The 20,493-nt window shown below is 50.2% G+C and overlaps 5 protein-coding genes and 3 non-coding genes across 12 annotated transcripts; 5 read left to right on the top strand and 3 right to left on the bottom strand.

Annotated features, from left to right (window-relative positions):
• The first annotated feature begins 2 nt into the window (after positions 1-2).
• LOC9640664 (WD repeat-containing protein 6) lies at positions 3-4,620 on the top strand. 5 transcript variants are annotated; one of them, XM_024676706.1, is made up of 21 exons: positions 3-119; positions 169-425; positions 486-588; positions 644-726; positions 782-918; positions 977-1,064; positions 1,135-1,217; positions 1,270-1,446; positions 1,496-1,852; positions 1,898-2,042; positions 2,092-2,274; positions 2,330-2,524; positions 2,580-2,672; positions 2,720-2,886; positions 2,942-3,337; positions 3,394-3,473; positions 3,530-3,928; positions 3,993-4,061; positions 4,144-4,297; positions 4,351-4,422; positions 4,504-4,620. In XM_024676706.1, the coding sequence occupies exons 1-21, from the start codon at positions 38-40 to the stop codon at positions 4,562-4,564; spliced, it is 3,381 nt and encodes a 1,126-aa protein (XP_024532474.1). In that variant the 5' UTR covers positions 3-37; the 3' UTR covers positions 4,565-4,620. The 5 variants fall into 5 exon arrangements, with proteins under 5 accessions (XP_024532474.1, XP_024532475.1, XP_024532473.1 ...); XM_024676707.1 differs by having other exon boundaries at positions 2,330-2,530; positions 4,366-4,422; XM_024676705.1 differs by having other exon boundaries at positions 2,330-2,530.
• A 3,062-nt stretch (positions 4,621-7,682) lies between these two features.
• On the top strand, positions 7,683-11,153 carry LOC9640412 (phospholipid--sterol O-acyltransferase). The gene is made up of 17 exons (XM_024676716.1): positions 7,683-8,214; positions 8,280-8,308; positions 8,372-8,766; positions 8,832-8,967; positions 9,023-9,167; positions 9,217-9,386; positions 9,438-9,514; positions 9,572-9,731; positions 9,786-9,957; positions 10,007-10,106; positions 10,159-10,256; positions 10,303-10,354; positions 10,411-10,482; positions 10,541-10,709; positions 10,764-10,868; positions 10,922-11,006; positions 11,056-11,153. The coding sequence occupies exons 3-17, from the start codon at positions 8,521-8,523 to the stop codon at positions 11,135-11,137; spliced, it is 1,869 nt and encodes a 622-aa protein (XP_024532484.1). The 5' UTR covers positions 7,683-8,214; positions 8,280-8,308; positions 8,372-8,520; the 3' UTR covers positions 11,138-11,153.
• Positions 11,154-11,183: 30 nt separating this feature from the next.
• LOC112346880 (pentatricopeptide repeat-containing protein At3g02330, mitochondrial-like) lies at positions 11,184-14,090 on the top strand. The gene is made up of 2 exons (XM_024676712.1): positions 11,184-11,313; positions 11,371-14,090. The coding sequence occupies exons 1-2, from the start codon at positions 11,194-11,196 to the stop codon at positions 14,002-14,004; spliced, it is 2,754 nt and encodes a 917-aa protein (XP_024532480.1). The 5' UTR covers positions 11,184-11,193; the 3' UTR covers positions 14,005-14,090.
• A 538-nt stretch (positions 14,091-14,628) lies between these two features.
• Positions 14,629-14,702, top strand: TRNAI-AAU. The gene has a single exon. It is a non-coding gene; the product is annotated as a tRNA-Ile (tRNA).
• A 121-nt stretch (positions 14,703-14,823) lies between these two features.
• Positions 14,824-14,895, top strand: TRNAP-UGG. The gene has a single exon. It is a non-coding gene; the product is annotated as a tRNA-Pro (tRNA).
• A 255-nt stretch (positions 14,896-15,150) lies between these two features.
• On the bottom strand, positions 15,151-15,222 carry TRNAD-GUC. The gene has a single exon. It is a non-coding gene; the product is annotated as a tRNA-Asp (tRNA).
• Positions 15,223-16,980: 1,758 nt separating this feature from the next.
• On the bottom strand, positions 16,981-18,875 carry LOC9640663 (putative polyol transporter 1). Its single transcript, XM_024676717.1, has 2 exons — positions 18,583-18,875; positions 16,981-18,517 (listed from the first exon to the last, which is right to left on the bottom strand). The coding sequence occupies exons 1-2, from the start codon at positions 18,776-18,778 to the stop codon at positions 17,085-17,087; spliced, it is 1,629 nt and encodes a 542-aa protein (XP_024532485.1). The 5' UTR covers positions 18,779-18,875; the 3' UTR covers positions 16,981-17,084.
• Positions 18,876-18,918: 43 nt separating this feature from the next.
• LOC112346882 (manganese-dependent ADP-ribose/CDP-alcohol diphosphatase-like) lies at positions 18,919-20,451 on the bottom strand. The gene is made up of 10 exons (XM_024676719.1): positions 20,428-20,451; positions 20,230-20,335; positions 20,066-20,165; positions 19,912-20,005; positions 19,722-19,847; positions 19,603-19,662; positions 19,420-19,544; positions 19,271-19,358; positions 19,176-19,224; positions 18,919-19,118 (listed from the first exon to the last, which is right to left on the bottom strand). Exons 2-10 carry the CDS (start codon positions 20,300-20,302, stop codon positions 18,943-18,945), a joined length of 891 nt encoding a protein of 296 aa, XP_024532487.1. The 5' UTR covers positions 20,303-20,335; positions 20,428-20,451; the 3' UTR covers positions 18,919-18,942.
• Between the last annotated feature and the right edge of the window lie 42 nt (positions 20,452-20,493).

Below are 20,493 nucleotides of genomic sequence, written 5' to 3'. Positions count from 1 at the left end.
CCCTAGAAATATTGTCTGGTGGGAGGTTTTATTGCCAATGGCGCTCGAGAAGGGCCCATACATCGGCGATGTCACAGCGCTGTGCTTCGCGGCGCTTCCGTCCAGGGTTGTTCTTGCGGGTAAGCGCTCGCATTGTGGATTCTTTGCGGTCTCAGCATTGCCTGCCAGGCACCGGAGCGCAGCTGGATTGCTACAATCTCGAGACGGGAGCGCGATATTTCCCGTCTGTGCACGTCTTCGATGGAATCCGCGTCCATGGAATCGTTGCTGCCGCGGCGGAGTCGAGCGCATTGCCTCCGGCGATCGTTGCTGTTCACGGAGAGGGAAAGGCGAAGCTCTTTCGATTGAGCACCGAGGCTCTGGAGCCCTGGCAATGCGTTCCGAGGTTTTCCAAGTGGATTCTCGATGTGCAAATCTTCACAAAGGTAAGCAAGGCAGTAGAAGCATTTTCTCATTCTTTGTATTTCTTTCTTTTTTTCTTTCAGGATGATGGCCATAATGTGGTTCTAGCAATCGGTTTAAGTGACAATACCGTGTGTCTTTGGGACACTTCCTCCAAGAAGATAGTCTCCAACTTCCACTGTCCTGGTAAGGTTTTATATTCTCTCTAGCTTTGTGAACTTTGATTGGATTCGCCAAATAGAAAGGTGCTTATTGTATTCTATGAGGCTTTGTGGTGATTCCATTCAGAGTTTGCAAGTCGCTGCTGGGACAATCTACAATGAGGTATGGATATTTTACGTACTTGGATCGGTTTTATATAATCCTGAATTGCCGTCAGGTTCTTGTTTGGGGAGGCAAGGGGAGCACCTGTGAAGCCAAGATCGTCCATAGACTGTGCGGACACGAGGGTTCTATTTATCGTATCACTTGGTCGACAGATGGATGCTTCCTCGGTTCGGTATCAGATGACAGAAGGTTTGATTTAATATTCTTTCTTGCATTTCAAGCTGAATTTAGCTGATCCTCTAAGCAGTGCTCGAATATGGAATCTTCAGACAAAAGCTGTCATTGTTTTATTCGGGCATACTGCTCGTGTTTGGGATCTCCATATAGATGCAAAGGTTTGCAGTGCTTGCGATCTGTACAAAAGCTCTTTCTTTTATCTTATGTTGTTTCCTTGGGTTTATATAGATGTTCATAACAGCAAGTGAGGACTGTACATGCGGAGTCTGGTCTTTGAGTGGGGAGCTTTTGAGGACGCTGAAGGGGCACACGTAAGTATGCTCTCGTTTGTCTGTGATCAGCTTTTGATCGTGAACAATGCAGAGGTCGTGGGATATGGCGTTGCATATTTGATCGTCAGCTGTCTATGCTAGTAACTGCAGGAGCTGATTCTTCCATTAAGCTGTATTCTCTGTCGGAAAGAGCTCTAATTCCTACGACTGCTAAAGAGATGGTAATGTACCGGATAGACACTGGCAAGAATGATGGTTTTTTAGACAGGTAAGTTACCTTTTTTTTCTCCTGTACGTGACCTCACACTTTTCCGCAGTAGGAGCGAATATGTCCGGTGTTTATGTTTTGAAGGACCGTCGTCCCTGTTCATAGCAACAAATCAGGGATTGCTACAACGCGCCAGTCTCTTGCCATCTGGGGACGTGAAACAGGTCTCGATACTACAGACACCTGAAAGAAGTCCTCTTGTTTGCTTGGATATTTTCAAAGAACAGCTCGTAACTCCTGAAGGATGTCCCAGTAAAGAGGTTTTAGTTGCCTGTGGTGACGGCCAGGGTCGGGCGACGGTCTTAGGGATCACTTCCGAGGGGCAGATAGCCTGGCAATCAACATGGATAGCTGAAGCAGAAAGACAGCTCTTGGGAGCTTTCTGGTGTAAATCTCTTGGTTCACGGTAAGCATATCCTAATGTGTGACATTGATCATGCTATGCATCTAGATTCGTTTTTACAACAGATCCGAAAGGAGGAGTTCGTTGCTGGGCTATGAATGGCGAAACTAGCGAGGGACCGCGGCATTTGGCATACTTCAAGTCCTCCTTGTCAAGTCGAATTGTATGCATGGACGCGTCCTTAGAAAAGCAGGCAAGTTCTGCAATTTGAGGCTTCTATTATTTACTGACACTTAAAACAGGTGCTCGTATGTGGCGATCAAAAAGGAAGCTTACTATTCTTTCATTTTGATTCAATCTTATTCGAGATGGAAGATCCCGCTGTTGTTGAGGAGCTCGATTCATTCAGAGGTGCGCACGGCATATCTGCCGTTGCTAATGTGTCAATATCCGAGTTCTCAAACGAAGGAACCAAGACAATATCAGTAAGGCTATATACATATTTAGAATAGGCAGTGAAACTTTGCGCTGTGTGTACAGACAGGAAGAGATGGATGTGTTTGCGAAGTATTCTACCAACGTGGTCAGCTATCGTCGGTACTTTCCTGCCACCGAGTCGAGAAGATTGCTGCAATAACGGTCTTGGAATCAGTTCTATGCCTATCTGGATCAAAACGAAGGATTGGTCTAGGATTTTCAGCGGCAGACTTTGTGTTATGGGATATCACCAACGAGGTAGAGGTAAAATAACGACGTCTTTCTATCTTATCATCTAATAGATAACTGGCAGTTGAAAAGAATATCTTGCGGTGGATGGAAGCGACCACATTCATCTTTTGTTGGAGAACTTCCGGAGACTCAATTTTGTTTTGCTTTTGTGAAGGTCAAGCTTATATACTTCACTACTTCGGAACTCACATACCTTTTCAGGAACAAACCATATGTATTTGCCGCAATTGGGACGATAGTGATGATTCGAGTCCCCTGCAAGCGCTGCAAAAACAATCGCATGGGAGAGAGGTCCACTCGATTTTATTTTTTCCTGACACGGACTGGCTCTTCTCTGGTTCCGAAGATGGAAGAGTTCAGATTTCAAGGTAAATGCTATAGACATCATCCATATACTTGTTAACCAAGCTCCATGCCGTACAGGTATGCTCAGGAGGACTTAACAGTGTTCGCATCATTGGAAGAACACGTTGGTGGCTCTGCGGTTCGTGCACTAGCTTTGTCGACCCGTGTGTACAATAGCAAGACTGAAGCGAGCGGGATCGACGACATGCAGCATGCAGTTCTGTTCTCTGCTGGTGCAAAGGAAGTTTTGACGTGTTGGGAACTCTTCGACAAGCCAGAACAAATATCGGCACGATGGCTCAGTACTCACTCGACTTTCAGCAAGAAAAGCGGCGTAAACAAGGATGACTTGCGGTATATGGCACTGACAGTTTTTGCTGTTGAGTCGGATGGCGTTCCAGTTTATTTTGTGGTGGCTGCCATGTCGAATGCCATCCTTACTGTCAAGGCGTTCGACTCATCCAGCAAAACGTGGTACGTTTCCTTCTATATGACTTCCCTGCATGTTTTTCATTTCAGACAAGTTCCAGGTCTCGTATCGCAGTTCTCCAGCATCACAAATGTCCAGTTTTGACCCTGCATCACGCCGTCCTCCCTTGCTTCTCGCAAGGTAATTTGTCTTTCTTTCACATACCATTAGCTGTTCTTATCAATGCTCATGGTCAGGAACACTGGCGAACAGATTTTTCGTATTCAGTGGCTGCACAGACGGAAGTATTGCCGTCTGGGATCTTACAAATTCAGTCGCTAGCTTCACCGTTGGTGAGAGAGAAAAAGCCCAAGGCTTGCGGCCTCTCTCCGGGAGAGGAAGCCAGGGTGGTAAAGCCCGCCGACGCTTGAATCATCAGCGCCATCCCTCGCAGCAGCAAATCCTCAAAGATCCGCAGTCCTCGCCTGATCTCTCCCAAGACGCAGCAGTACTAAGTCCCGTACTCGTGCTAAGTTGCTGTCACCAATCCGGCGTCAATTCTCTATACGTGTGCGCCACCTCGTCTTCCACATTGTCGATCGTGAGTGGTGGAGATGATCAGTCTCTTCACTTCTCCGTGCTGTCCATGCAAGAAGGTACTCTTATCCTTTTGAGTTTTACTTCTCACACACACTGGCTACTGGTTTTGCGTGCTGGTAGGCGCTGGGAGTACTATCCGTGTCCTGAGCCGCCAAAACGTTGCCAATGCGCACAGCTCGGCAGTGAAAGGCAAGGACTCTTTTCTCCTTTTGACGATCCTCGGTACAAGCTTATGGTTTGTTTTTTTTTCTTTTTTGGCTTGACGCTACAGGGGTGTGGAGCGATTCCGAGTGGATTTTTAGCACTGGCCTTGATCAACGAGTGAGGTGCTGGCAAATCGCCCAAGACAATCAATTGACACGCTCATGTACCTGCATCATCGACGTTCCTGAGACCGAGTCGATCGATGCTCATCGATCAAGCGAGTGAGCTCGAAAAACTGGATCAATCATTAGCTGGTTCTAACCATTTTCGCTAGTTTCTCTCTTGGCAGGAGCTCGTATCGCATCGCTGTAGCGGGAAGAGGCGTCCAAGTGTTAAATCTCGCAGTGTAATTTGTTTTCCTTAAAACGAGAGAGAATCTTGAGACTCTTTTGGTGCCTCCGCTAATAAATACATTTTTACTTGGCAGCATTGCAGTACGCAAGAACAGTACGAGAGAATGTGGGAGCTTCGCGATGACGCCGAGCTGAGGAGATTGGCAACGAGCTGCACTGATCTCTTGGCTTCGCTCGGGATCCATGATCCGGTATGGATTCCACCTCTCACCTTGACTCCGGCCACCATAGCAGCAGAGGTTTCACCACTAGAGATTTCATCCCCTGCGATGGCGGCAGAGGTCCAGCCTGAGGTTTCGTCTTCTTGCGCAGTGGAGCAAGAAATTCCTCCATGCGAGATGGCTTCTTCTTCTTCTCTCGGCCATGGCGATGCGGAGCTTTCCCCCGCGACTGACCTTGGCGAGGCAACCGCAACGGCGCTCTCTTGCGCGTCATCGCCATCGATCACCATGGCGATCGTCAAGTCCGAGCCCATGGAGCCCGATCCCATGAGAATCAAGTTTTTGCAGCAGAAGGCGCGGTAAGATCGAGCAACCACTTCTTTCCACCCTCCATCACTCGATCGTTTCCACAGGTTCCACGAAGCAGTAGCGGCGCACGACGCGCTCCAGGAGCAGCCTACATTGCTGCTGGGCAGTGGCGATGGTGGCGATGGCAGCGATCCCAGCGACGCCCATGGCGTCCGGCGTCGAAAGAAGAGCCGGACCGATCTCGCGGTAGCCGCCCAGTTCCACAAGAGGGAAGACTTCCTTCACCACAGGAAGCGCCAGATCGGCAGCATCCCGGGCGTGGAGGTGGGCGATACGTTCTCGTGCCGCGCGGAGATGCAGGTCATGGGCATCCATAGCTTGCCCGTGGCGGGGATCGACACCATGGACTGGGAGCCGGGTGTCCCCGTGGCCATCGCGGTTGTGCTCAAGCGCAGCAGCGTCTATGGCGACAATTGCGACGCGGGCGAGAGGGTGATCTACTCGGGCCAGGGAGGATTCAAGAAAGGAAACACCGAGGACCAGAAGCTCGAGGGCGGGAATGTGGCGCTGGAGAACTCGATGAAGAACAAGCTGGCGGTGCGCTTGATCCGGGGCTACCTGGGCGCCGAGTTTGGGCGATTCAAGACGCTCTACAGCTACGACGGCCTCTATCTCGTCAAGCGGATGCTCTACGGCCCGGGAAGGCGCGGGAACTTGGTGTATCAATTCGAGATGGAGCGCATCAAGAACCAGCCGCCGCTGCGATTCTACGATCGCTTTGATCCCCCCCTCCCGGCCTTGCCAGCAGCGGCGCTGCCGTCTGGGATGATCGTGGCACTCCCAGCTCGTGGATTCGGGGCGAATGTGCGGCAGTCGAGCTGCTCGTCGGCGCTCGAGGTGTTTCATTCCCCGCCACCGCCGACGCCGCCACCACCACAAACGCCGCCAACGCCGCCACCGCCGCCACCACCACAAACGCCGCCACCGCCGCCATCACCGCCGCCGCCTCCCTCCGCCATCGCCAAGAAGAGGAAATTCCCTCGATTGTGTTTGTAATTACGTAGGCTCAATCAAAATTTAGGGTTTATCGGTACGAGCGATCCATGGAGGCCGCCGTGAGGCGACGAGCCGGCATCGCGCTGCGCCAATCGGTGAGTTGTTCCTTCTCCCGGACGATCGATTCCAGCACAGCCTTGCGGCAGCGAATCGACGATGGGAATGCGGCTCAATCAAGCAGCGAGAATCCCATGGCGGGAATCGATCATAATCCAGTGCCAGGGCGCGGCAGCGGCGATCGAGGAGCAGGAAAGATCAAGCTGGAGGAGCTCTCCTTCAAGCCAGGGATCGCGGACAAGCCGATCGCGTCTCCGGCAGTGGCGAGGTTTAGGCGACTGGCGATCTCGGCCGAGGCACAGGAGCTCCTGGAGATCCTCGAGACGGAGATGGAGGAGGTGCGCGAGCACAAGCTCCGCGAGTACTGCGGCAAGCTCAGCACGGACATTGTGGTGGACGTGCTCAACCACGCCAGGGACGTGGAGCCGACGATCCAGTTCTTCGAGTGGTGCCACGGCCGCCATGGCTACACGCACACGGCATTTGCCTTTAACCGGCTTCTCGAGTTCTTGGTGAACAAGCGGCAGTACAAGCGCGCGCACCAGATGCTCATCGCCGAGAGCAAGCCGAGCTCGTTCCAGGCGAATGCTTTCACGTACTCGACCATCGTCCGCGGCTACTGCGAGGATGGCGAGACGAGGCAGGCTCTGGCACTCCTGGAACACATGAAGAAGGCGGAAGTTCCAGCCAACGCGAAGCTCTACAACATCATTCTCACGCATCTGTGCAAGCATGGGAAGGAGAAGGAGGCGCTCGACTTGCTCCACTCCATGGCGACGACTTCGTGCGCTCCCGACATCTACACTTACAACATTCTCATCAACGCGCTGTGCAAAGTCGGGAGGCTCGAGGACGCGCAGGGCCTGGTGGAGATGATGCAGGCCAGGGAATGTCCGACGGATATCGTCACGTACAACACGCTCATCCATGGGCTGTGCCGCAAAGGCAACGGGAGGTTCCGGGTGGAGAGAGCCTTCCGGCTGTTTGAGGAGATGGTTGACAAGGGCCACACCCCGACGTCCGTGACTTACACCGTGGTGATCGACGCGCTGCTCCGGGTGAAGATGGACGAGCAGGCGCAGAAGGTGCTGGATCTCATGCACGAGAACGGCTGCGCTTTCGACCTCGTCACGTACAACATGCTCATCAATCGCTTCGCCAAGGCCGGGATGATGGACAAGGCGATGGATTTGTTCGTGGAGATGCCAACCAGGGGCTGCATTCCGGACGTTGTGACTTACAACTCCATCGTCGACGGGTTTTGCAAGGCCGGGAAAGTTGAGGAAGCCAACAAGCTCTTTGCGGAGATGAAGGCAAGGGGTATCTTTCCCAACGGCCGGACTTACACTAGCATCACCGACGCGTGCCTGAAAGCTGGACGGATGCAAGATGCCCATGCGTATCTCGTTGAGATGAGAAAGGAGGGACTGGTGGATGCGATCTCATACGTAGCTCTTATCAGCACGATTTGCAAGCTTGGGAAAGGGAAGCTGGGATTTCAGCTGCTGCGAGAGATGCTGGAGAAGGGATTCAAGCCAAACCTCGTCACCTTCAACGTTGTCTTCGAGGCGCTCAGCAAGGAAAGCAACACCGACGACGCCAAGATCATGATCCAGGAGCTGAGGCAGCAACACAGCTCACCCCCATTAAATAAGTAGCGGGGATGCAAAACAGTGAGCATCGTGTGAGGAAAGTTTGCAGTTTCTTCTAACGAGGATTTCTGTCAGGTGTCACTTCAACAAGTTCCGCCAAAATTAAACACGGGAAGAATGACTGGCAAACTGTGAGCTTCTGCTTGAGTCATTTTGACTGTTTTTGCTAATCTTTCCGTGTTTTGATCGTGGGAAGTTTCAGCCGTCGAGAAGATTCGACTATAGCTTCTTTTGCGTTGTCCCTCAAAACTTTTTTACTACTCTCCTTTTTCCAAGGTCCTAGAATGACATCTGCAACAGATCTCTGGCATTCAGGGATTGATAAATGGCTGCACGAGATCCTGGGATTGTCCCTTCTCGCCCCTCGATTTCAGCTCACTGGATTTTTTAATCTATTTCAGGAGCTTTCAGGAATGCTTCCATTTGAGCACTGACAGCTGCGATCTCGAACAGAGCTCTGCATCAGCAGGATCGGGAAAGGAAGTTGGGTTTCAAACCTTTGAGGATCATGGTCTAGGAGCTGAGACAACAGCATAAACAAGTAGCTCTGGTGAGTTTCGTTTGAAAAAATTTCCACTTTACTTTTTAACTATTGCTATTATTTTATCTAACCAGTGAGCTTGTAGAAAGAGTAACGCAACGCGGTAAGCTTCCTGTTCGAGGGATTTGACCTTGTCTCGCTTATCCTTTTGTGTTTGTCATGGTAGAAGTTTCGGCAGCAGCTTGGCAGAAGCAGCAGCGGCCGTCGAGAAGCATTGACCATCTCGTGAGTCTATTTAACGTACGCGCTGGGGCGGCTTTCCATTTCTTCAACTTTGCACTGCTAGATCTATGGTGAAGCTACAGCAACTCGGAAATGAACAAGAGCAAGTCGTTTTCTCAAGCTTGGTGGTGCATCATCCTGCTGCTTGGTCTAGGGTTGGAATCGGCATCAGCAGCAGGTGTTGATCCAAAGCTGTGGCGTTCCGGTGATCAAAAGTTTTCGGGGGTGATAATTCCCGGCTTTGCCTCCACAAGGCTCAGGTCCTGGTCGCTGCTGGATTGTCCCTTCTCGCCCCTCGATTTCAACCCACTGGATCCTGTGTGGTTGGACCTCCGAAAGGTTTGTCTTTCTCTTTTTCCGCTTTGGTTTGAGTCAGCTGAGCTGGAAAAAATAATCTTTTTCAGGTTATCTCGGTACCACAATGTTGGATGAAGTGCATGATGCTTGATCCTTACAATCAGACTGATCATCCCGAGTGCAAATCTCGTCCCGACAGCGGTGTTTCTGCAATTACCGAGATGGATCCTGGATATTTCACAGGTATCCAAGTTGGCTTTTTTTTTCTCTATTCGTTTTGTTAATTAGGATATCACAGGACCATTGTCTTCTGTATGGAAGGAGTGGGTTTCGTGGTGTGTAGAGTTCGGTGTTGACGCCGAGTCCATTGTCGCAGCACCTTATGACTGGAGATTGGCGGGTCCAGTTCTCGAAGAACGAGATCTGTACTTCCACAGGCTGAGGTTTTTCCTTCTCAAAATCACCTCTTGTTTTTCTGATCTCTAATTCCAGGCTAACTTTCGAGACGCTTCGGAAGCTGCGAGGGGGGCCGTCACTCGTTTTCGCGCATTCTCTTGGGAATAATGTGTTCAGATATTTTCTGGAATGGCTGAAACAAGAAGTACCGCCCAAACTGTACACTACTTGGATTGACGATCACATTTTCACGTATCATGCTCTAGGTGAGATTGGCGGATTGTGAACCGTCTTACCAGCAATGCTATCTCTTGCAGGTGCTCCTTTTCTAGGAGCTCCAGATGCTCTGAAAGGCGTTCTTTCTGGGGTGACTTTTGGATTACCAATTTCAGAGGTTCGTTAAAGCTGTTGGAACTTCGCAACGTCATTGACTTTTACTTCGTTTTGATAGGGTACAGCTCGAATCATGCTTGGAACTTTCAGTTCCGGTTTGTGGATGTTGCCGTTTTCTGACAACAAACCACTGTCTCAAAGGAATACGACCAAAACCGAAGGCTTAGTTGCTCCAGACTGGCCTGTCAACGTGCTTGAGGTGGACATGCCAACTTCTGGTAACAAACGAATGGCTTATTAATGCCTTATCCAACTTTTGTCCACTTTGGCAGGGGTGCTCTATCCTGGTGAGTCTTTCGAAAACGGAGCCCTTGCAGCTCTAGCAAATTACACAGTTCCTATCCAGCGCTTTTATTCAGCTCAGAAAATATCGGATGGCACAAGCTTCAAGGAGATGGGTGAATTTGATCCTCAAGCTAAACTGGCTTTCTATCAGCTCAAGAAGTATGTCTGACTGATGTTTTTTCCTACTAAACTACTTCCTAATTCTCAGATACTACTTGGATAATCCATTGTTTAATCCACTAACTCCATGGGAGCGGCCGCCGATCAAAAATGTGTTTTGCATGTATGGTATCAATCTTAAGACTGAGGTTAGTCCTCTTTGAAAACCTTATTGTGGAAAGATTGAGTTGTGAAATTCAGGTTGGCTATCAACTGTCTCCGAGTGGAAAGCCGTACCCAGACAATTGGATTATCAAGGATGTCATCTATGAAACAGATGGAGGTTCGTTGCAGACAAGGTAAGAACTTTGTAACCAAGATCATTTCTAAAAACCATTACAACAGGTCAGGATTAGATGTCGATGGAAAAGGTGGTGTTGCGAGTGGTGATTCCACAGTGAGTTATCTTACAAACTTCTGTTCTTGATGGCCTACATGTTTTCATATGCTTAGGTACCATACCACTCTCTTTCTTGGTGCAAGAGATGGCTGGGTCCACGCGTGAACATCACAAGAGCTCCTCAAGTAAGTATGTCCTTTGCTGGTTTCATTCTTTTAAGCCTGTTGATTTCTGTGATTCTAGACTGCACACGAAGGTTCAGACATTCAAGAGGTTTTCGACGTGGAACACGAACATGGAGGTGATCTTGTATACAACGGGAGCCGGGACAGTCGAATAAAATACATCACATACTATGAGGACGCTGTTGGACTGGCAGGGAAGAAAACCGCGGTTTGGGAGTTTGACAAAAGTAATGTCCTGCGAACCTCCTGGCTGCTGATAATTCTACATGTTGTTTGTGCAGTTGATCACAGGAATTTGGTCCGCTCGCCTGTTCTACTCAGGGAACTGCTACTAGAAAACGTTCACAATTCCCACCCACAAGCAGTGAGAAGTTTCGTCTCCAAAGGTCAGCGCTCGAAGTAACGCTTTTTTCTCTGTAACTTAGACCGGTTGTTGCAGCTAGACGAGTACCCTTGCGAGACGAGGACTGCTATTGGGACTACTCAAAGGCAAAGTGCGGCCTTTTGGATTATTGCGAATACAGGTACCTATGCCAGTGTTTCGAAAAATATCGACCGACTTCTCCACTACAGATACGTTTTCGGGGACGTGCATTTGGGACAGAGCTGCAGACTCAAGGCTTCGACGGACAAAGACATCCTACAGTACTTTTAAAGAGAGGGTTTAAAAGCAGGGTATGAAGGTAGCGTCTAGGTAATGGACTTCGGTGAATGAAAAGACTGCTGGGTTCGAGGGCCTTCTCTTCACAGAGCCACAATGCAAGCGAATATCTCAAATGGCAGCAGTTCATTGAAGATCCGTCCAAATGGTGGGACAACAGAACATCCAAGGTAAGTAAAAGTTCAGTTTTAGTGTTAGTTTATCAATTCTCTTACACTTTGATACAGAAAGACGCTGCCTCTCCAGACTTTGTTCATGTGTTTACGGGACAGAAGCTGTGGATTGACTCTCCATGCTGTCCCGAATGGATGCGTGACAAGCTCAAGGCTTTGGGAGAAGCAAACAAGGTCCATAAAGTCAGGAACAGTACAGAGAACAGTAGAACCGAAAGGTACCACCGCTCGAGAAAGGCTTCAGGAGTTTCAGAAGTTTTGTTCGCGTTGAGAGCTTGCAGCAGCTCAACAGACTTACGTACAGGTGCCAGAATTCACAGGGACCTGTCTAGAAGCGGCGGCTATGAGGATGCTGTGGCAGATGCGCTCGTCGACATGTATGCCAAGTGTGGTAGCTTGGTGGATGCGCACAGAGTTTTCGACAAGATGGCTCGTCGCAGTGTGGCTTCATGGACTAGTATAATCACGGGCTATGCGCAGGCAGGACAAGGGTCTGTAGCGCTCGACTTGTTTGAACGGATGGTGGCCGAAGGTTTCGCTCCAGATGCTCAGCTTTACGTTTCAGTGTTGAAGGCTTCCGCTGGGCTGGCATCCAAAGACGAAGGGAAGAAATCTCTTTGCAAAGAGAAAGGAAGGATGATTCACGCTCAGCTGCGAGAGGCTGGATTCGAGACGAACAGATTTGTGGCCAACACGCTGGTGGATTTATATGCCAAGTGTGGAAGCTTGTGCGAGGCTCGAAGGGTCTTTGACGGGATGCTGGAACGGGATGTAGTGAGCTGGAACTCTATCATTATGGGATATGCACAAGCTGGAGAAGGCGAGAAAGCTCTGGAGCTGTTTGCCGGAATGGAAGAGAATGGTGTCGAGCCGGACGGGCAGATCTTCGTTGCTGTGTTAAAGGCTTGCAGCAGCTTAGCAGTCCGAGAGGAGGGCAGGAAAGTCGATGGAAGGATGGTTAAGGTGGCATGCTTGGAGAAAGGAAAGGCTATTCACTCCCGGCTTGCAAAGAGTGGGTTTGAGTCCAACATGTTCGTGTCAAGCTCGCTGGTCGATCTCTACGCGAAGTGTGGCAGCATGGCAGATTCTCGAAAAGTTTTTGACAGAATGATCCGCCACGACGTTATCTCCTGGAATTGTTTGCTTGGCGGGTATGCACAGAGCCGGGAAGTTGAGCTTGCCATGGAGTGTTTCGAGAAAATGCCGCAGCGGAATACGGTCTCGTGGAATTCACTTATAGCAGGATTCGTCCAAGGTGGAAAGATCGAAGCAGCTTTAGACACTTATCAACGTATGCTGGACGAAGGCTTTGTCCCAGACTCTCGGACTTACGTCTCGGTTCTCAAGGCTTTGGTGGCGAGCAAGCCAGACACCGAGAAATCGATAAGGGACAGCTCCTTCCTGGACAAGGCTAGAGAATTCCATTCCCAGCTGAAGCAGAGAGGCTTCCATCTCGACATTTGCGTGGCCAGCACACTGGTCGATGTTTACGCCAAGTGTGGAAGCATAGCCGAAGCACGAGACGTGTTCGACGGACTGCGCACCCGTGACGTCGTGTCGTGGAATGCCATGGTTTGTGGCTACGTGGAGAATGAGATGAGCGAGGAGGCTTTGCAGCTGTTCCAGCAAATGCAGGACCAAGGATTCGTCCCAGATGCTCGAACTTATGCCGCTGCATTGAACGCCTGCAGCAGTCTCGAGGCAGGAGGGAAGTTCTGCAGGGAGTTTTGTTTGGAGAAAGGCCGGGCTATTCACTCTCAGCTGAAAAGAACTCCGCACAAGCTCGACGTCTTCGCAGCAAATGCTTTGCTCGACATGTACGCAAAGTGTGGCAGCATGGAAGACGCACGGCTGGTGTTCGACAGTATGCAAAGCCACGACGTGGTTTCGTGGAACTCGATGATCCTGGGATACGTCCAGAACGAGGAGCCGGAGAAAGCTCTTCGGGTTTACGAGCTCATGCAAGCGAGGGGCTTCGAGCCGGATGCCGGGACAGTTGCTGCTGCTCTCAAGGCTTGCGGAAACTCGGTAGCTCTGGATGCCGGCAGGGCGATCCACGCCAGAGTTTTGGAGTCGGAGGCTCTCAGCTCTGAGACGTTAGTGGTGAATTCGCTGGTGAGCTTCTACGGCAAGTGTGGGAGCATGGTCGAGGCTCAGGAGGTGTTTGATTGTCAGAGCTCGGCGAGCAAGGACGTGGTGACTTGGAGCTCACTCATAGCAGGATACAGCCTCCAGGGAGACAGTGGCAGAGTTTTGGAGCTCTTCGAGAGGATGGTGGAGCGAGAGAAGCTGGAGCCCAACGGGATCACGTATCTCTCGGTCCTCTCGGCTTGTGGTCACGCTGGGCTGGTTGCAAAGGGGAAGGAGATCTTCCAGGCGATGGAGAGCAAGGCGGGGTTTAGTCGGCCTGGAGTGGAGCACTACTCGTGCATGGTGGACATGCTGGGACGAGCCAATCACTTGGAGGAGGCGGTAGAGATGGCCAGGTCCAAGCCAAGCGTGACGGCGTGGATGGCTGTGCTGGGAGCAGCTCGCAAGTGGGGGAACGTAGCCATCGCCAGGGATGCGTTTGAGGAGGTGGTGAAAGTGGGAGGAGGGGACGAGGACTCGGCTCCATACATTCTCATGGCCAACACGTACGCCAGCGTTGGAATCAAGGAGGAGAGCCGCGGGTCGGGCATGGGATAAGCGAAAAAAAACTCCTGCATTACATTCTTGAGACCTTGTTTCTATGCTGACACATTGTTTAAACTTTTTTAAAAATTATAATAATAATAATTATTATTATTATTAAATTTTTGTTCTTATTATAACTAAAAGGTTTCAGGTGCAAGATTATACAAAAATATAATAATCGCGAATTTAACATAAGGCTTATCCCTTATGATCCCGATCTGATTGCAGAATGACTGCTCCTCTGCGGGTTAATGAAACAGGGGAGATGAGGTATTTATACTATAGGGGATCACGTTTTTTATTTCCATGTATGTTTACTTGAACATAGCCACATACTTTGCATCAAAGAGTTTTTATTCACCATCCAGAAAGATAATATTTCTTAAAATTTCTTGCCAAGAAAAATTTGAGAATTATTCTTGAGACAACATTCTGGAGACCTTGTTTCTATGCTCATGCATCCCAATGTGTTTTCGATATAGACTCTGTTTTTGCAATGAGTTTGCCTGCAGATCCCCAACTCCACACTAACAGTAGAGTGGGTCCTCATGACTTTAAATAACTGTTATTATTATTACTACTGAGTGTACGAATGTATGGGCTCATTTACATTCCATAACAGTAGATTTAACATAAGGCCTATTAGCTCAGCCGGTCAGAGCGTGGTGCTAATAACGCCAAGGTCGCAGGTTCGAAACCTGCATGGGCCATATACCCGGTTCCTGCCTAGAGCCATTGCATGACTTTCATGCGGTTTCTTTTGGTGATCTCGCGGAATGGGAATTAGCAAACAGGAAGAAGAAAATGACTAATTCATTCCCATTGTCTAATGGGCATTTGGTCTAGTGGTATGATTCTCGCTGTGGGTGCGAGAGGTCCTGAGTTCAATTCTCAGAATGCCCCTGTCTAATTTTTTCTGATATTTTACTGCAGTTCTTAGGACAATACGGATCACCATGCCAAGTATGTGGCTATGTATAAAATATAACGTACATGAATGGAACCACAACAAATTCAAGATCCCAAACGACCAATCTGTCTACGTCCTCTGATCAAGCCCACTGATTTCTCCAAGGGATTCGGAACGAGTGGCGGAGCTGGGAGAGCTGAAATCCGGCAAGCTTGGACCATACTATAAAAATTGGACTGGACAAAACTCGCCGTTGCCGGGGATTGAACCCGGGTCATCCGCGTGACAGGCGGAAATACTCACCACTATACTACAACGACATTTACATAGAGACCGATATTTAGTAAATTTCTTCTATTTAATGCTATTTTAAGAAATTTGTGTGATTGCTAATTCAAATTTTAGGGTTCTTGATGTCAAGTCCGAGTTTCCGAGTGCCGAGCAGCTGGACCACGTACAAGTTTTCAAGGCCCAGCGCCTGTTCAAAGCCTTCTGCAACAAGTCGGGCAACATCACCAAGGAAAAGTGGGACGAGTTCCTGGACCGTGCATCAATTCAGAGCTGCTGCTTATACCCAACACTTCCACGACTTTTGCTGGCTGCTCAACTTCATGGTTGCCTGCCAGAACTGGTTCCCGCTGGTGATTGCACGGGATCAACAGCGCCATGGAGAGATTGGACGTGGCATCGCAGCCGCTGGCCGAGCTCCAGACGAGCACGGATGCTGCCATGCTTTGCCTCGTCGAGACTAGACTCGCCGTTTTGATACTGGGCGAGGAGATGGCCCTCATGAAAACACCTGTGACTCCCGCAGAGGATCTAAGCGAAGCCATGGATCATCTGAGACATGCGCTGGCACGGAATCCAGCCTGATGGGAGGCACACGCTTGGCTGGCTTTGGCGCAGTGGAGGAGCAAGGAAGCTCATGAGGCGATCCTGTCGGCAAGGAGGTCCTTGATGCTCAACAGGCAGCAGCCCCGGATGTGGAGCATCCTGGGTGGCATGCCTTTCGAGACTGGCTACTCCATGTATGCAGGCTTTGCGTGGGCGCATGGGGCGGCACTGGGAAGCTACTCCGCAGCTATGCAGTATGGGCAGGCTGTGTCCGATGGCGACAACAAGGCTGCGTCCGCGTTCAAGCTCGCAATGCGCTTGGCCAGCACTGGCGATGAACAGGCCGAGGCGGAGAAGTTCTTCCGTGATGTGGTGGCCAGGAACCCTTCGTGTGCGAAGTTGCACCCCTGGAGGTTCATGGCGGAACAGGTGCTAACGAGGGTGATCGTCTCTTGTTCTGATCTGATCGTGCATTTGCGTGCAACGATCGTACTTAGAATTGCTAGTACTTCTATTGTCTCTGTTGATTCCAAGGTTTTTTACATTTAAACTTCGTCTCTGACTTAACTCCTGCTTTCTCCACACTTCTAGAAGATCAAGACTGTAAGGAAAGATTCTTGGTGCTAGCTTGATCAAGACCTTTGGGAAGCCATCGAAGATGGTCCCAGACCGCTGCATGGGTCTTCGTGTTTTCTTTGATAACGTCTTCCCGTGTCTCTCGTGGCCCGCATTCTTGTTTGCTGCGTGAAAGCAGATGGTGCTGGACATGAAGTTTGCGGTTGCCACTCCTCCTTGGACATCTTGGCGGCATTTGACGCACGAGCTATTGCTGCGACTGTCGAAAGGCAATTGGCAGATTGTCTGGAGTGTAGTCCTCGATAGCCGCACCTAGAACTCCATGGACCGGAGTGGCCACTGCGGTGCTGGCCAAGCACAATGTAGTCCAGGCAACACGATGTTTTGTGTCACTGTGCTCATGGTTGTCTATGGGAAGGAAATCGCTAACACCCACCTGGTAACATACAGCGTCCGGAGCCGGATGTTTGCGCTTGGACCGCGATGCTATGAGCATATGCCCTGAGCAGGCATCTTGGTCTCGACAAATCTACGTTCGATCAAATGCCCGAGCCAGATCTCTTCGTTTTCAACGCGTCATCACGGCTTTTTCGAGGTGCGGCGAGTCTCTCCTCGATTCCATGCTGGAGAGAAACGTTGACTTTCTACATGGCGATGCTCCAAGCATATTTCCTGGCTGGGCATCTGGCCGATTCGAAGACCATGTTTGATAAGATGCCTCAATGCAACGTCGTTGATGTAGGACACAATATACAGAGAGAAATATTATATCCTATACTTTTTCCTGCCTGAGATCATCCGGCTGCCACCCGAAATACTTACAAACCTCCTCCAGTGACTTGCCTTTGGTCTCGGGCACCACGAAGAAAACAAACCCGATGGATGCAAGCGCGATGGAGGCGTAGACGAAGAAAGCCCCGGACGTGGTGAGCGCCCCGGCCAGGCTCAAGTAAGTCAGCGCCACGGCCCCGCTGATCGCCCTGTTCATCCCGATGGACAGGCTCATCGCCCGGGCCCTGAGAGTGAGCGGGAAAACCTCCGACGTCAACACACACACCGTCGGCCCGAATCCAATGGAGAAGCTCGCCATGAATCCGCAGATGGCGAGCATGGCGATGACCACCACCGCCACCGACGCGTGCTCTGTACCGCTCGTGTCCACCTTCGTACCGACGTGAAGGAAGCGGAACGTCACCGCTACCGTGGTGAGCGCGAGGGTCATCCCGGTTGCACTTGCCAGGAGCAGCGGCCTGCGTCCCAGGCTGTCGAGCCAGATGGTGGCCACCAGGATGGTGAGAGTTTTCGTCAGGCCGACGGCGATGGTCATGCCCAGCACGCTCGTCCTGCTCTTCATCCCCGCCTGTGCGAACACCGTGGGGCTGTAGTACACGAGAGCGTCCACGCCCGATGCCTGCTGGAAGAAGTGAATTCCCAGTGACACCAGTAGCATCCTGCGCACCGGAGCCGACGGTAGCAGTAGCTGCTTCCAGACGTTGCTAGCTTTCCTTCTTCTCCTCGGCTCAAGGAGCCCTTCCGGATCATCCACCTTTGAGGAGGTGAGTTCTTCTCCTTTCTCTACCTCGTACTCGTCTCCCAGTGACTCCACTATCGCCGCGAGCCTCGACTCCGCCTCCATCTTGTTCCCAGCGCACGTTTTCAGGAGAATTGCCTTGGCTGGAGAGAGCCTACCTTGCATCACCAGCCAGCGAGGAGACTCGGGCATCACCAGCACGGCGCAAGCCAGGAACACGGAAGGGACGGCGCCGACTCCCAGCATCAGCCTCCATCCGAGCCACTCGGGAAGCGGCGAGAGTGCAAAGTTCGCTACGTATCCAAGCAGGACCCCGATGTTGACGAAAAGATCGGCAGACGAGCCGAGGGATCCCCTGCTTCCGGGAGGAGAGAGTTCTGCCGTGTACACTGGAGAGATAGTAGCAAAGCCGACCCCCAACCCCGATAGAACTCGTCCCGCCATGAGCACCGCGTATGAGGGAGACAATGCCATGAGCAAGGCAGCGACGAAGAAGATTGCAGCGGCTGTAGCCATTGTCTTCCTTCTTCCCACCGCATCAGCCACCTTCCCGGCCATGAGCCCACCCACGAGAGTCGCCAGGCTGAGAATGCCAACCAGTACTTCCTGCTGCACGCTGTTGAGCTCGAAGTAATCTTTGATGTAGAGCAAGGCACCACTCATGACACCAATATCTGGATATATGAATTGAGAAGAAAGAATGAGAATCAAGGCATGTCCAGAAGGAAGAAGAACGTACCATATCCGAGCAGTAGAGAGTTGAGAGAAGCCAGCAATGTACAAAACACCACATACTTGTTGTAGTTTTCCTTCTTTCCACCGGGGGCTTCTGCTGGATTGTCTGCTGAGAGCTTTTCGTCCAGGTTTCTAGCCGAATCGAACAGGGATGTCGTTCCAGATCGTGAGGACAGGGCGAGTTGGGGGCGCTCTTCCATGGCAAGATTCCAGACAATCGAGACAAAAGAATGACAACCAAGCAAACATTTGCAAAGACTTACTTCAAAGTTATGGAAGTCAATGCAGTCAACTTAAAAGTATTTCATTAGCATGAAGCCTTGGACTTTGAGCTCAACTTGATTCTAGAGGAGCTTTGGCTTAATCAAATTTCCAGGACGCGGCTGATCACAGTACCGGTGCCTTGTATGGTGATTTTGTGACTATCAAACACATTTACCACTGCGTGAGCCTGTGAGCCTGTTGGAGCTTCCAAGATGGCTTGCACGGTGACAAAGTGCTTGCCATTGATACATGCGTAGCCACCCGGATGGTGGTGCCCTGCAGCAAACAATTCACACAAGAATACTATTGAATCAGCCAAATCCTCGAGCTTACCACACAGAAACAGTACAAAGGCTGAGCTTTCCACGAGCACTGAGGAGATCTGAGAAAGCAAGAAGAAGAAATTTATAACTTCTTTGCTTTCTTACCTCTTGATGGTTCCAAGCTAGAAGGCCGTCCGGAGCCGAGCCGGCTACTACCGGATGGTGTGCCGCTACAATAAGTTTGATCTTGTTCCTAGAATTTTGGACAAGATGATAATGGAGACATGGAAATCTTGGAGAAAAAGATTATATACCTCTCTGCGTTTGCTATCACTTCTTTGAGCCAGCACATTTGGATGGATCCAATGCCACCGTTCGACAAAGACATTTGGGGATGATCGTCGCCCAAAGGATGTGCGTGAAGAAATTCCGTGGCTTCCTGTTAGTGTTGATAAGTTAAAAAATTCTTGACACCATGGCGAATGAGTAAAAGCTACCTTGAAGTTTTGTGTGTCCTCCGACCACTTCGTGCTCATGTCCATTGTGTCAAGAACTACCTGAATGAAAGAAGAAAACGAGAAAAAGAACGTGTCCAATGCGATAATTTCAAGCTTACCAGAGACCAAGCATGGGTGATTTTGTGCACGTAGTAAGAAGCTGGCATCCCAAGTTGTGCCATGACTGATTCCCTCGGCAATGACAAGCAGTGGTTTCCCAAAACATGGAACGCTGGGAGCTCCAGCTGAGAAACAAAAGAAAAACTCAGTTGCGATTCCCGAAGTTTGTAAAATTAAACAAGTAAAAACCTTTTGAAGTTCAGCCAGGATCGTCTCAAAGTCTTCGGTGGTTTTCTCTGGCGAGACGTTCCCATCGATTATGTCTCCGAGAGAAAGAACAAACCTGGCGAGCCAAGGTTATTACTTTCGCCATGGAACACAATTTTCTAGCTTTGCTACTCACTCCAATTCGCTCCTTCTAGAGTTGAAGTCCATCACAGCTTTAGACAGTTTCTCTGGAGCCTCCCTGTATCGTTTGATGCGTCCATTGCCTTCCGATGCCTCTGGAGTAGAAAGGAGTTCCAGTTAATAAAGAAAAGAACGAGCAGGGAGAAAAATGTAAGCTACCAGCATCGTCTTTGTCCCCAAATTGAACATCCGCAATCACTCCAAACGAAAAGGATGGATCATCCTCGGCCATGGAGAGAACACTAGTACTATACTACTATCAGCACTGCTAAAACGAAAGACTAAGTCAGTTTTGGCTTGCTCTTGGCATCTTTTTCGTTTAGATCAATGCTCTATGACAAAATCCAAGCTTACCACCTTTTCTCCGTTTGACCATGGCAGGAGCATGATCGCTCCAAGAAATGCTTGTCCTGGCTAGAATCA

The sequence above is a fragment of the Selaginella moellendorffii genome, unplaced genomic scaffold (genome assembly GCF_000143415.4).
Source record: "Selaginella moellendorffii unplaced genomic scaffold, v1.0 SELMOscaffold_18, whole genome shotgun sequence".
Lineage (NCBI taxonomy): Eukaryota > Viridiplantae > Streptophyta > Lycopodiopsida > Selaginellales > Selaginellaceae > Selaginella > Selaginella moellendorffii.
The sequence above is the reverse complement of the archived record's forward strand: the minus strand, read 5'-3'. Positions and strand labels throughout refer to the sequence as shown.